A 12,192-nucleotide genomic window follows, 5' to 3' on the forward strand; every position below is an offset into this window, starting at 1 on the left:
CAGAAAGCTTCTGCCTGGAAGGAGTTTAAGCTCAATGCATGTTTGGAGAAACAAGTGTAGTCCCAAACTCTGCTGTGTGTTACGGCCAGGGTTAATGTTAGAGCTGGGGAAGTGAGGACCTTCAGAAATGCAATTCCCTGCTCCTTTCTGACCTGACTTACTGGCTGGTCTTTCTGGATGGATGCTGGACCTGAATTGTCAATAACCTCATCTCCAGTCTTGTTTCCGGCCCTGTCTCTTAGATGAACTTCAGATTCACATTACAGGTGGTCTTTTTTCCTGGATGGACCCTAGACTTGATTGAGATAGGATAGTCCTGTCACACTTCTGATTCTCTATGTCATATCTCTGTGCCAGCTCTGTTCCCTGATCCAGCTCCAACTTGCTCGTGCCATGCCCCTGCCCTAACTGTGTGCCCTCGTCGTGGCCCTCTGTGTCTCAGGTCCATGTTTTCATCCCAGATTGTCCATGTCCTTGCCCTAGCTCTCAGTCACCCCAAAGTAGCCCTAGGAGGACTTCTCCATCCTGGCCCTGCAAAAGCAAGAGCATTTCACATGGAGTACAGCTCTGAAGACAGATGTTTGCAAGGTGAGAGGTCACACCTTGATGGCAGAAGAAGCTGTGGTCAAGGCCCTCAGTGCACTAGTAGCCCTATAATTACCCTGGCCAGCCTCTGCCGTGGCCTCCACCCACACATCCTCCAGCCACAAATCCATGGGCACTTAGGCCTGGGCATCCAGACATCACCTGAGCTGTGCTGCAGGTGTGTCCTGCCTTCTGTTGTCCTGATGCATGGGTCGCTCTTCCTGCACATCCTATGAATTCACCTTGGCACAAGTAGTGTAATCCCAGCCTCTACCCTGCTGTATCTGGGGCTGCTGCTGGATCCAGCCACTACTATGTGCCTGTTTGCTTTCAGAAACTGAATAGCAGTGGGGTTCCATCACAAGTCTGATCACTAGAAAAATCCATGGTGCTGAGGCAAATGCAATTGGCTGGAATGACCAATGCATGGATTGGGTCTGCGTCAGTAGAATACAGTTGGGTTCAGGTGTGGCTGCAGTGTGGCTCAGGTGGGAGGCAGGAGCTTTGGCTTAAAAGCAGCTCACCAGGAAAAGAGCAGGGAGTCTCTTCTGAGGTGTCTCTGTAGTGCAGAAGCAGTTTCTGACTTTCCTCACAAGTTTTTATCAGACCTTGAGCAACCAACTGCGTACCCGAAGGGAAGAGAGGGGGTACCGGCTCCTCCAGACTTCAAGGGGTTGAATTACAGCTCTGTCCTAGACCTCAGCCTTTTTCCTGCTGCCCAGGATTTGAGAAAGATGTTTTCTCTTGTGGAAATCCTGCTTTGAAGTGCCTTAGTTGCCTGACAACAGCTGTTACCTTAAATTTGATTTGGACAGCTCTTTGTATTTCACAGGCTGAATAGTCACCCAGCTGACTCATCAATTCACTTATCCTTACCCTGCAGCAAATCTCAGAGGGTTCATCTCAGTTTAAAACTCATGATGAACTTCCTCTGCGTCCTTGTCACAACCCTCATTCTGTCCCTCAGGCTTCAGCAGACCCCCCTAGTATTCCAGCTTGGAAAGAAGTAATTTCCATCACCTGCCCCCTAAGCTGGCAAAGGAGGAGCTGCCCTGCAATCCCAAATGTTTACTGAACTGCACATCTGTCCCGAGCACATCTCTCATCCTAGCTGTCAGGGGTCAAGCAGGTTGTGAGGGGAACTCTTAGCGGTATCTTACAAAGCCCAGTCCTTCCTCCCTCCTGCAGAAAAAGACACGGCTTTCTCCCAGCCCAGCTCACAGTTCAGGTGGCATCTCAGGCTATGTTATGTAGGTGCACAGGAGCTCTGTTTCTGACTCTTTTTTTCTCAAAATTCCTTTTTGTGCCTCTGACTGATGAACTCCTGTGTTTCAGAGCAGCTTCAGCTTGGCTTCAGGTAATGTTTGTATTTCTCATTTTGCACCCAGCTGACTTGATAGCTAGCATATGCCAGTGTGAGTGGGAAAAAAAATCCGCCTGTGATCAGTAAAGCTGCCAGATGTGTAGCTTTATCTGCTCTGATCCGTGTGTATAACTGTGACTTTCCTACTGAATGGCACATTGCCAATGTATGCATAGGCTGGAAGATGTGCAGCTGTGCTGTAAGCACCATCCAAAACAGCCCATTTTTGTGAGACAGGGATTGTTACTTCAGGTGCAACAGCCTCTCTGCTGTGACTTACAGTGTGATGACTTAAGTACGTGTTCAAACCCAAACTATCAACCCCAAACTTCTGATTGAAGCAGCAGGATTTGTTTTCCCTTTTCTCTCAGTCCCTTCCATCCTGATCATGTCAAGGGTAAAGATGGAGAAGGTATTGATTTATAATGGGAAACCATCAAGGGTCTGTTGTTTCAGGAAAATGTTCCATTTTTCCTAATCAGGAAAGAAAATACTCTGGGAAATGAGAAAAAATTTATGAATCCTGTCAGGTCTAGAATTTGATCTTTGTAGCCATTCTCAGTATTTCCTCAAAGCCTGTTACTGGACAAAGATGCAGATCAGCTCTGTGGGTTTACAATGGGGAATTTGACATGTTTCTCCATAATAAACTAGACAGTGGCTTTTTAGCTCAAGTATATGTATTCATAAATTTATTAGTGGTTTATTTTCTATGTTCACAACATAGGTTGCATGAGGAAAAAAAAAAAAAAAGGCACAATGCTGCAAAAGTTTCCTGTGAGATGTAATGAAGTGAGATATAAAAATTCCATCAAAATAAAATTTAAAAAAATAAAAGCAACCCCTTCAGCATCCACGTAGTGGAGATTTAATAATCTACACTGCAAACATATGCTAAGCCAGGACTAAGCACTTATTCATACTGCATTTCGAGTTTGGCTAGTTATGGCACCTTTATGATGCCATCTTACTTCCTTGCATCCTGGTTTCAAGGAAGGGATAAATTAGCCTTCCTTCATTTCATAAAGCACTTCCAGAGTTACACATCTAAATCTCGAGCACTAGGAATTATGGCTGTATTCCAAACAAACACATTTCTTTTTGAACAAATGAAAGAGCTGGTATACTGTACTACACTGAAGCTACAAAACATGCATGATTACTGGCACACTTTATTTTCTAACAAATAAGCCCAGAGATTTTTATAAATCAGACACAATTAACATGCATGACATAAAAATGGGATGTGGAAATATAAATATGTATTAGTTATGTAAGCATGCATTAAATTAATGTATAGTGCTGAATGGCATGGATTTTAAAAATAAACACTGTAGAATCAGACAGCAGGGAATTGAGATAAAGAAATGTTGCTGAAATTAAAGGTCTTAAGGTTTTCTGAACATACTTAGTACACCCAGCATTACTGAAACTGATATTAAGCAGCCTATCCTGCATTTTTATGAAGGATGTAGGGCTTTCCACCTGCAATTTTGTTTGAATATATAGCCTAGTGACTAGAGAACTGTTTATTCTTTTGGGGCTCACATGAAATGAGCAGGGATATTTTTCTGGCTCCCAGTAGTCAAAAGTCCACAGTACAGTTATTTACCCAGTGAAGAGCATACACCACTGTTTTCACTCTGAATGCCAGCTATTAAGCTTAGCCTCCTGGACTCTGATGCCAGCATAACCAGTTTTGAACTCTACAGAGCTGGAAAAAGCTGTGTTTTCTGCAGGGGTGCTACTGGCAAGCTGGTCTTCACAGTTTCTCTTAGTTCTGCAAGATAGTTCTCATCATTATCATAAAGATGAGAGAATAAACTGCTATATGATTCCTGTCATGTAAAGTGTTATGATTCGAAAAATTGTTTTGAAATGGGTGACGGATATACAAACTTAGCTTGAAGCCCTAAGAAGTTTCAGACAAGACTTCTGGGCAGTCTGAAGAGGCTCAGGGTTGCAGGCTTTATCACAGCAAAAGCCCCTCTGCCATTTGGTGAGGCCTCATGTCATCATCCCAGGGCCAGACCCAGAGGTCACCCCCTCAGTAGGTTCTGGGTGTGAGGATGGGAACTTGATGTGTCTTTTACAGAATCACAGGATCAATTAGGTTGGAAAAGACCTCTGAGATCATCAAGTCCAACCTATGACTGAACACCCCCATGTCAACTAGACCATGGCACTCGGTGCCTCTTCTGTGCTGCATCCAGTCTCTTCTTAAATACCTTCAGGGACAGTGACTCCACCACCTCCCTGGGCAGTCCATTTCAATATCTAATCACCACTTCTGTCAAGAAATCCTTCCTAATGTCCAACCTAAATCTCCCCTGGTGCTGCTTAAAACTGTGTCCTCTCATCCTGTTACTGGTTACTTGGGACAAGAGGCCGTCCCCGAGCTGGCTACAGCTTCCTTTCAGGGAGCTGTAGAAGGTGGTGAGGTTCCCCATGAGCCTCCTCTTGTCTGGGCTAAACGCCCCCAGTTCCCTCAGCTGCTGCCCGTGGGACTTGCGCTGCAGACCAGCCCGGACGCGTCTCCAAAGCAACGGGTCAAACGACAGACAACGTGCAGCTGCTCGGACCTCCAGGAAACACAGTCGCGGTTCGGCCGGGTGACGTTTCGGGATGATTCGGCACTCGGCTGGTTTCCCTCGGGAGGAGGAGGAAAAGCACCCCGGCTCGGCCGGGCCCCTGCCTGCAGCCCCGGCCCTGTGGGCGGTGCGGGGGCGGCCCCTTCCCGCCCGGCCTCCTGCGGCCCCGCCGCTTCCCCCGCAGCTCCGGGCCCGGCTCCGGCTCCGCCATGGGCGCCGCTCGCTGCTCCCGGCTGCTGCTGCTGCCGCTGCTGCTGCTGCTGCTGGCGCCGTGGGGGCCGCGTGTGTCGGGGGCGCTCCGCTGGCCGCGGCGGCGCTGGCCGGTGCCCTACAGGTGAGTGCCGCGGCGGCGCCTCCGCGGGCCGGCCTGCGCTGCGCTGCGCTGCTGCTGCTGCTGCGGCTCCGTGTGTTAGACCAGAAGGGCCGTGGGAAGCTTCCCCTGTTTAATCTCGCGGTGGGATCTAGCGCTGACAAGGTATTCGGCGTGTTTGGCTCGCCACAAGGGGCCGTAGTTTAATCTCTTCGCGGCGGGAGGGGTTGGTGCCCCGGGAATGACTGCTCGCCTTTTAAACACGCTCCTTAACGCCCGCACAAAAGGTGGTCATGAGGAAATCAGGGTACGGTTTGTTTTGCTTTTTAAATCTAATTTAAGGCCATGCTTCGTGACAGATGAAACGGTACAAAATCCCGTTCGCTGCTCCAGAGCTGCCTGAGCTCCACAATTCCTGGTGGTGTCGGGGCCAGCAGGAGCCTGCACGATGTGGTGTGAAAATAGCGATAGATTTGGCTGTGCCGGGGAAATGAGCCCCTTCAGAAGAAGAGCTACTCTTGATTGTTTATGTTGTGCCGGTTTGCTGTTTGCAAAGGGAGTAGTTATCAATGTTTGACTGTAACTTAATAATTCACACCTGAACTTTTGAGAGCCTATTGCATAATTCCCAGCAGTTAAATTTGAGTCAGGTGATGCCTGAAGGAGCTGATCTTGCAGTCACGAGTTGCTGGGATTTTCCAGCAAGTTCAGTAGTTGCAGGACTGGGTCTTGGGATGATCAGGTTTGGAGAGCAATCCTGTTGGTGTGAGGTGCTCAGAAATGCAGGGTTTCAGTGTTTCTTAACATGCTTGTTACCTTCTTGTCACATGCAAGGTGCAGTACAAGGGGTAGTTGAAAATGTAAGGTGTGCAAGCTAGAAACAGGACTTGAGTGTGTGGTTGGCCTAAGTCTTTGTTTTCTGTCCATTTTTTCCAGACATATTTGTTAGGGTTTGGGGATTGCTTTTCCCTTTTTCTTTTCTTCCCCATATCCCTCTCCCCCCCGACAAAATAAAGGCAGACATGCTGAAGTTCCCATCAAGCCTGGGGAAGAAGTCCACAGGAAAAATCAGTGATGCCTCAGCTGAGCTGATGGTTTTAGTATTGCTTGGGAAGTCCCGTGTTCTTGAATCATCTCATGGCTGAGGTATTTGTGTCAGTAGCCCTGGGCCGCTGAGTGTTTTAGACTCTCAGGCTAAGCAGACAAGATCTGGACAAGCTGTGCATGCTAATTTGTCTTAGTAACACGAATATAGGAACCTTGTTTTAAGTGAAATACAGTGAGTGACTCTAAAGGAACCTGGAAGAGGAAGACTTGTTGCAGTGGGTTGACCTGTCTGGATGCTAAGTGCCCACCAACATCATTCCATCAGTCCCTTCCACAGGTGGATGTGGGAAAGAAAATACATCAAAAGGTTCATGAACTGAGATAAGGACAGAGAGAGGTCACTCATCAAATACCATCACAGGAAAAAGAGACTCAACTTTGGGATATTGACTGAATTTATTACTAACAAAATCAGAGCAGAATAATGAAATGTAAAGTAAGTCTTAAAAAGACCTTTCCCCCACCCCTCTCTCCTTCCCAGATTCTACCTCCTCTCCCTGGTGGTGCAGGGAAATGGGGATCGCGGTCATTTCATCAGATGCTGTTCCTGCCACTGCTCCGGGAGAGGAGTCCTTCCCCTACTCCATTGCGGGGTCCCTTCCACAGGAGACAGATTTCCATTAATTTCTCCAATGTGAGTCCATCCCACAGGCAACAGTTCTTCATGAACTGCTCCAGCATGGGTCACTCTTCCCTGCAGTCTTTCAGGCACAGCCTGCTCCAACATGGATCCCCCGGAGGTTCACAAGTGCTATCAGGAAGCCTGCTCCAGCATGGGCTCCTCTCTTCATAGCTCTGCAGCCTTCTCTGTGTGTTCAAAGTGTTCTTTAAGGCATCCACCTACTCCAGTGTGGATTTGTTCCATGGGCAGCAGGGGAATCCCAGCTCCAGCACCTGGAGCAGCTCCTGCTCCTCCTGCTTCACTGACCTTGGTGTCTGCAGGGCTGTGCCTCTCACATACTCTAACCCTGCTCTTTGGCCACAATTACATCAGTGCAATAACTTTTTTTTTTTTTTAAATCTCTTACCAGAAAGGTGTTGCTGTGATTCCTGATTGTCTCAGCCCTGCATGGTCCACCATGGAGCTGCCTGGCATTGGTGTTGCCTGACATGGGGCAAGCTTCTGGCAGCTTCTCACAGAAGCCACCCCTGTAGCCACCCTGCTACTAAAACCTGGCCACACAAACCCCGCTTGTCAAAAAGGTTCTTTGCTGTTCCTATATAGTGTGATAAGGAAATATATTGGAACTTCATTTTTTTAATAGGAATGAAATGGAAACAATGATCTACATTCTTAGACCTTTTTATCTATATTAGCATAGAGGGATTAATTATTTTTCTGATCTTGGTAATATTGTAGAGTCAGAATAACTTCATTTGGGGATCTCCTACAATAGAATAAGAACCAAGAACAAACTGGTCAATCCCTATGTAAATAAATTGCCAGGAGAAAGTTTTTGAGGCAGATCTCAAACTATCCTTTCTCCAGCGTCTGTGTCTCTGATCTTGTGAGTATGTTACCCTTTGTAGTCTGTATTATTTCCACTCCTTCACAATCAGTACAACACGACTAACATTTATGAGTCTTGAGTCCAGAAGTCCTGTTTCTGCAGATGTGCACCCCAGCAGCCTTATGAACTTGTGTACTCCAGGTGCTGCAGTGTCTGGGTCACAGAGTCTGTCTTTGGGGATGCTGGACACATAAGCTGTCCCCTCAGGAAGCCGTGCCAGTCACTCCAGCTGCAAAGCAGCACTTGTCATTCTGTGTGCTTCTCTTTTTCAATGCAGGCGCTTTGATTACCGTCCAAAAACTGATCCTTACTGCCAAGCTCGTTACACCTTCTGTCCCACTGGCTCTGCCATTCCAGTTTTGAAAGAAGAGGATGTCATTGAAGTGTATCGATTGCAGGCTCCAGTGTGGGAATTCAAGTATGGGGACCTACTAGGACATTTGGTAAGGTGATGTTTTTAACAAAGTTATAATGACAAATTCAGCTGCAGTTAAGAGCAGATGTCAAGAATGGGAGCTGTAAGGTTGGGATGTGCTTGTATGGAAAAATATTGGAGTACACAAGCTAGGCTATCTGTAGGGAGGATACTCAACGCTAAGTTTCAAACAAAATGTACAGGATTTAGCTCAGCTAAAGACAGGAGCATGTTGTTGGTGGTCTTGAATGTGTTCCTCCGTGTAGCTGCATGATGAGTGCTTTGTATATGCACACCATTATGTCTTGGATGTCTTTTCTTCTGTGCTATCACCACATCAAGAAAATACTTTTATTTGTCCCCTTAGATAAAACAGTTTCTTAGTGTATTCGTTTTTCTCATCTTAAAAGCTCACATATTTGCTTGGACATTATCTGTCAGGAGCAGACAGCCAGCTGGTCAGAACGATGGGTCATGAGGAGTTGGTTGCTTTTACAGTTCTTTCTTGAGTGTTATGATCAGTATGAAATTGAAGTCTCCATTTATGGAGTCATGCAACTAAGAAGTCTCAGCTTTAGTAATATTTATAGTTATAGCAGTAGCAAAATTAATCTTCAAAGTGTTTCCTAATTAATAAATAAATGTTAGTGAATCAAAACTAAGCACAAAGAGTCAAAAATGGAAGCAGGTTAAAATATTGTTATCTCAGTTCTTAACTAAGTGTGGATTTATGTTTTCACTATACAGCTTTTAAATGAAGTATTTATCTCATTAGTTTTATGGCATTCATTAGCAAGATCTGGTTTTGGTAACTTGGTTCTGCTCTTTATTTCTCTGATACCCCCATGAAATATGAATCCTTTTTTGAGTCTTGATGAGGCGATCCCACTGAGTATCTGCCTCCAAGTGACAGAATTTACAGTGAATGGATAGACAACCAGCCACTGAGGCAGTATGATGCTCTGATAAAAGTACGTGTGTCATGCAATCTGGTGTGTTGTGCTTCAGTGTTACCAAATCCAAAATGTTACAGTGACTCCCTCACCTCTTCTCACCCTGTTACAGAACAGCTCCTGAGCATCTTAGCTTCTGTACAGGTCAAGCTGAAGTTGTTATGAAATCAAAGTTTTGGTGGTTTGGTTCTTTTTATTTGTTTTCCAGAAAATTATGCATGATGCTGTGGGTTTCAAGAGCTCTCTAACTGGTAAAAACTACACAATGGAGTGGTATGAGCTCTTCCAGCTTGGGAACTGCACATTTCCACATCTGCGGCCTGGCATGGATGCACCGTTCTGGTGTAACCAGGGAGCTGCCTGCTTTTATGAAGGAATAGATGATGCACACTGGAAGGCAAACGGAACTTTAGTTCTTGTGACCACAATATCAGGTAGATTTTAGATGCTTTGGATAATGTGAATGCAAACTATAGAGTCAGCCTTGTCTTTTGTAAAGTAGTGTCTTTTAATTTATGTTCTGTAGGTTGTTTGCAGTGTTAGTCGATGCTAATTTCAAACACTCTCTTGAATACAGAAAGTGGCATGAGGCTGCTGCCTTTTGAACAATTCACACTGGAGAGTTGTTAAGTGAGAGTCATTTGGTGTTGCTGTACAAAAACACTTGAGTCTCTTGAGTGTAAAAATAGCAAAACAGCTTACACAGAGTCATTATGGACTCCTTTCACATGGCTTCACCAAAACAAAATCTTGTATTGTGAAGTGGCTGATGACTGCTTAGATAGAAAAACTGTTGAAAACACGTTCATTACTGCGCAAAAAAATAAGGCATATTATGAAACAGTCTCAAAGATATAAAAATTCTAATCTCTATTTCTGTCTCCCTCATTATGTGTCCTAAAAACTGTGAAAATGTCCCCAGTAATAGGTCTCTGTCATATGCTGTAGAACAAACCTAGGCCTTACACCTCAAAATACATAGGTGATCACCAGAAGAGTTTCCTGGTATATACTGATCACTGCAATCCTAAAATAAAAAGGTAATTCAAATAAATCTGATGGATTGCTCATGCAGTAGAGGGAATGACTTAGGAAAAAAGTTCACTGAGGACTTGGAGAGTTAAGTTTTGCGTGACCAAAATCACTTAGTTTCTGAAGTTGGTGTGTGTGCAAGACACAGTGGAGAGTCAGCTTACAGCTCGTGTGACATGGTGCTTTGTGTGTGCCCACTTCCACCCTTAGCAGCTTTGCTGGCTTCAGTCTCTGCATAATCTATCCAGTGCTGCTAAGAAATTCTAGGCAGTTCTTTAAACAAGGAAGTAAAGTGGAGCTGCTTTCCTCTGAGTTTGTCGTTTGTGACTCAAGTATTTGATGCCTGATATGGTTGGATTCTTTTGTATGAATACCAACTTAAGATTTTTCATACAGCTGGAGGAACTTGTCATGTTTTCTCTCTCTATGGATTTTTTGATGCCCTAGAAAGGTGAGGCTACACTGATGCCTCGTGGAGGCATTGTTAGTCTTCCTCGTCTCGCTTTCCATATCCATGAAACTTTTAAGGAAGTAGCATCTCTGAGAGTTTTCAGTTGTCTGAATTTCACAATAACTTTCAGATTTCTACTCAGAGGGTGAGTGGATGCAAGCACGGATGAACAGCATCATAAGCTGAACTTGCTCTCTTCAGAGAGCCAGCAAAAAGCATCACATCTTAGTGGTCTTACATCCCACTCATAATTTGGCTCAATTCAGCTTTGCCAGCTGTGGAGCTGCTAAATCAGCAGGGTGTCTGAGTCTGCATCTCTTCTGTGAGGAGACATGAAAATTTGAATTTAGTTAAAACTTGAAGTGCAGAAATGTCTGTTGGTCTGGTGAGCATTTTGCCAGCATCTCTTGTAGACTGTACTACCTCTGCCCTGTTTGTCTGCATGAATAAAGCAAAATGAGAAGTGTCACAATTCTCTGATATTTGAATGTTCTGGCATAGTAGCAGGAAGATGATCAGAAAAAGGAACCACAGTTGAGATAACCTGCACTTAAAATGGGGTTTATTATCCCCTTGTGTCTGTGTATGGTGAGGTGTAGTGTAAATAAACTTTTGCAGGGGAACCAAGTGAACATAGATGGAAAATATTTTGAATCCTGCATTTGCTACCTCATCTCTGCAATACTTATTTTCATCTCTTACAGGAGCCATGTTTAATGAAATGGCACAGTGGGTAAAATACGACAATGAGACTGGCATTTACTACGAGACCTGGACAGTTCAAGCAAGTCCTGACAAAAAGTCAACAGTGTGGTTTGACTCTTACGAGTGCTCCAAGTTTATACTGAGAACCTACCAGAAGCTAGCTGACTTAGGAGCTGTATTCAAGAAGATACAAACAAACTATACAAGCATAATTTTATTCAGTGGAGAACCTATTTATTTGGGAAATGAAACTTCTATATTTGGACCACAAGGAAACAAGACACTGGCAGCAGCTATAAGAGACTTTTACAATCCATTTAAACCTCATCAGAGCGTCAGAGAGTTCTTTGTGGATCTTGTCAAAATAATTGATCATGTTATCTTGAATCATGAGTTTTACCTCTTCTACAACTTGGAATATTGGTTTTTACCTATGAAGTCCCCTTATCTCAGAATAATTTATGAAGAGGTGCCTTTGCCTGTTGGAAGCAAAGTATCCTTTGGTGTATGATTGCTGGCTGAAGAACAAAACTTGCCTTTATGGCAGAATATTCTTAAGGATTTTGGAGTGCTACCATGATGATGTTAAAGGGTTGTATGCTTCACTGCTGACTGTAAAAAAATGTGTTGGGAAGGCTTTGCTGTACCAGGTGAAAGACTCTGCATTTGTTTTCTTACTACCTGTGTAACACATTTCATGAAAGCTTTGGCATCTCTGAGCTGTCCAACTTCTGTGTAACCATGGTCCCCTGCTGCCTGCAGTGGCTCCTCTGGCTGAGCTGTGCAGCGCCAGAGGAGGAACGGGGAGGCAGCTGCCTGCTCTGGGCTCAGGTGCTATGCACATGCATGCATACATGCATGCCCAGGTTGCAGCAGATGGCACCTGGCCACCAACAGAGGTGGCACACAAGCTACAAGGCCTAACTCGCTCAATACGAGTGTCTTGAAGTGTCCAGTTCCTTCAACACGTGCCTTACACTGACGTTCCTGTAATTCTTTGGCTTGTACAGCTGAGACCTATGAACTGTTCTCTGGGATTCTGGGGCAGTGAATGTACTGGAGGATGGCATGGGTGATGCTTTTTCACCTATTGCTTCCTTCAACTGCACTGTAAACACAATGCATACAGATGGCTCTTCCTCAGTTTCATGTCTGTTCTGTGGCACAGA

At 44.9% G+C, this 12,192-nt stretch overlaps 1 protein-coding gene across 1 annotated transcript; it reads left to right on the forward strand.

The window, feature by feature from the left end:
* The first annotated feature begins 4,748 nt into the window (after window positions 1-4,748).
* On the forward strand, window positions 4,749-12,166 carry CLN5 (CLN5 intracellular trafficking protein). The gene is made up of 4 exons (XM_040055263.1): window positions 4,749-4,873; window positions 7,745-7,910; window positions 9,044-9,269; window positions 11,023-12,166. Exons 1-4 carry the CDS (start codon window positions 4,749-4,751, stop codon window positions 11,532-11,534), a joined length of 1,029 nt encoding a protein of 342 aa, XP_039911197.1. The 3' UTR covers window positions 11,535-12,166.
* The last annotated feature ends 26 nt before the right edge of the window (window positions 12,167-12,192 follow it).

This window comes from Hirundo rustica, chromosome 2 (genome assembly GCF_015227805.2).
Source record: "Hirundo rustica isolate bHirRus1 chromosome 2, bHirRus1.pri.v3, whole genome shotgun sequence".
NCBI classification, from domain to species: Eukaryota; Metazoa; Chordata; class Aves; order Passeriformes; family Hirundinidae; genus Hirundo; species Hirundo rustica.

Coding starts and splice junctions, on each gene's coding strand:
- CLN5 (XM_040055263.1), top strand. CDS start 4,749: ATGGGCGCCGCTCGCTGCTCCCGGCTGCTGCTGCTGCCGCTGCTGCTG. Junction 7,911..9,043: donor GGGACCTACTAGGACATTTG/GTAAGGTGATGT, acceptor TTTGTTTTCCAG/AAAATTATGCATGATGCTGT. Junction 9,270..11,022: donor TCTTGTGACCACAATATCAG/GTAGATTTTAGA, acceptor CATCTCTTACAG/GAGCCATGTTTAATGAAATG.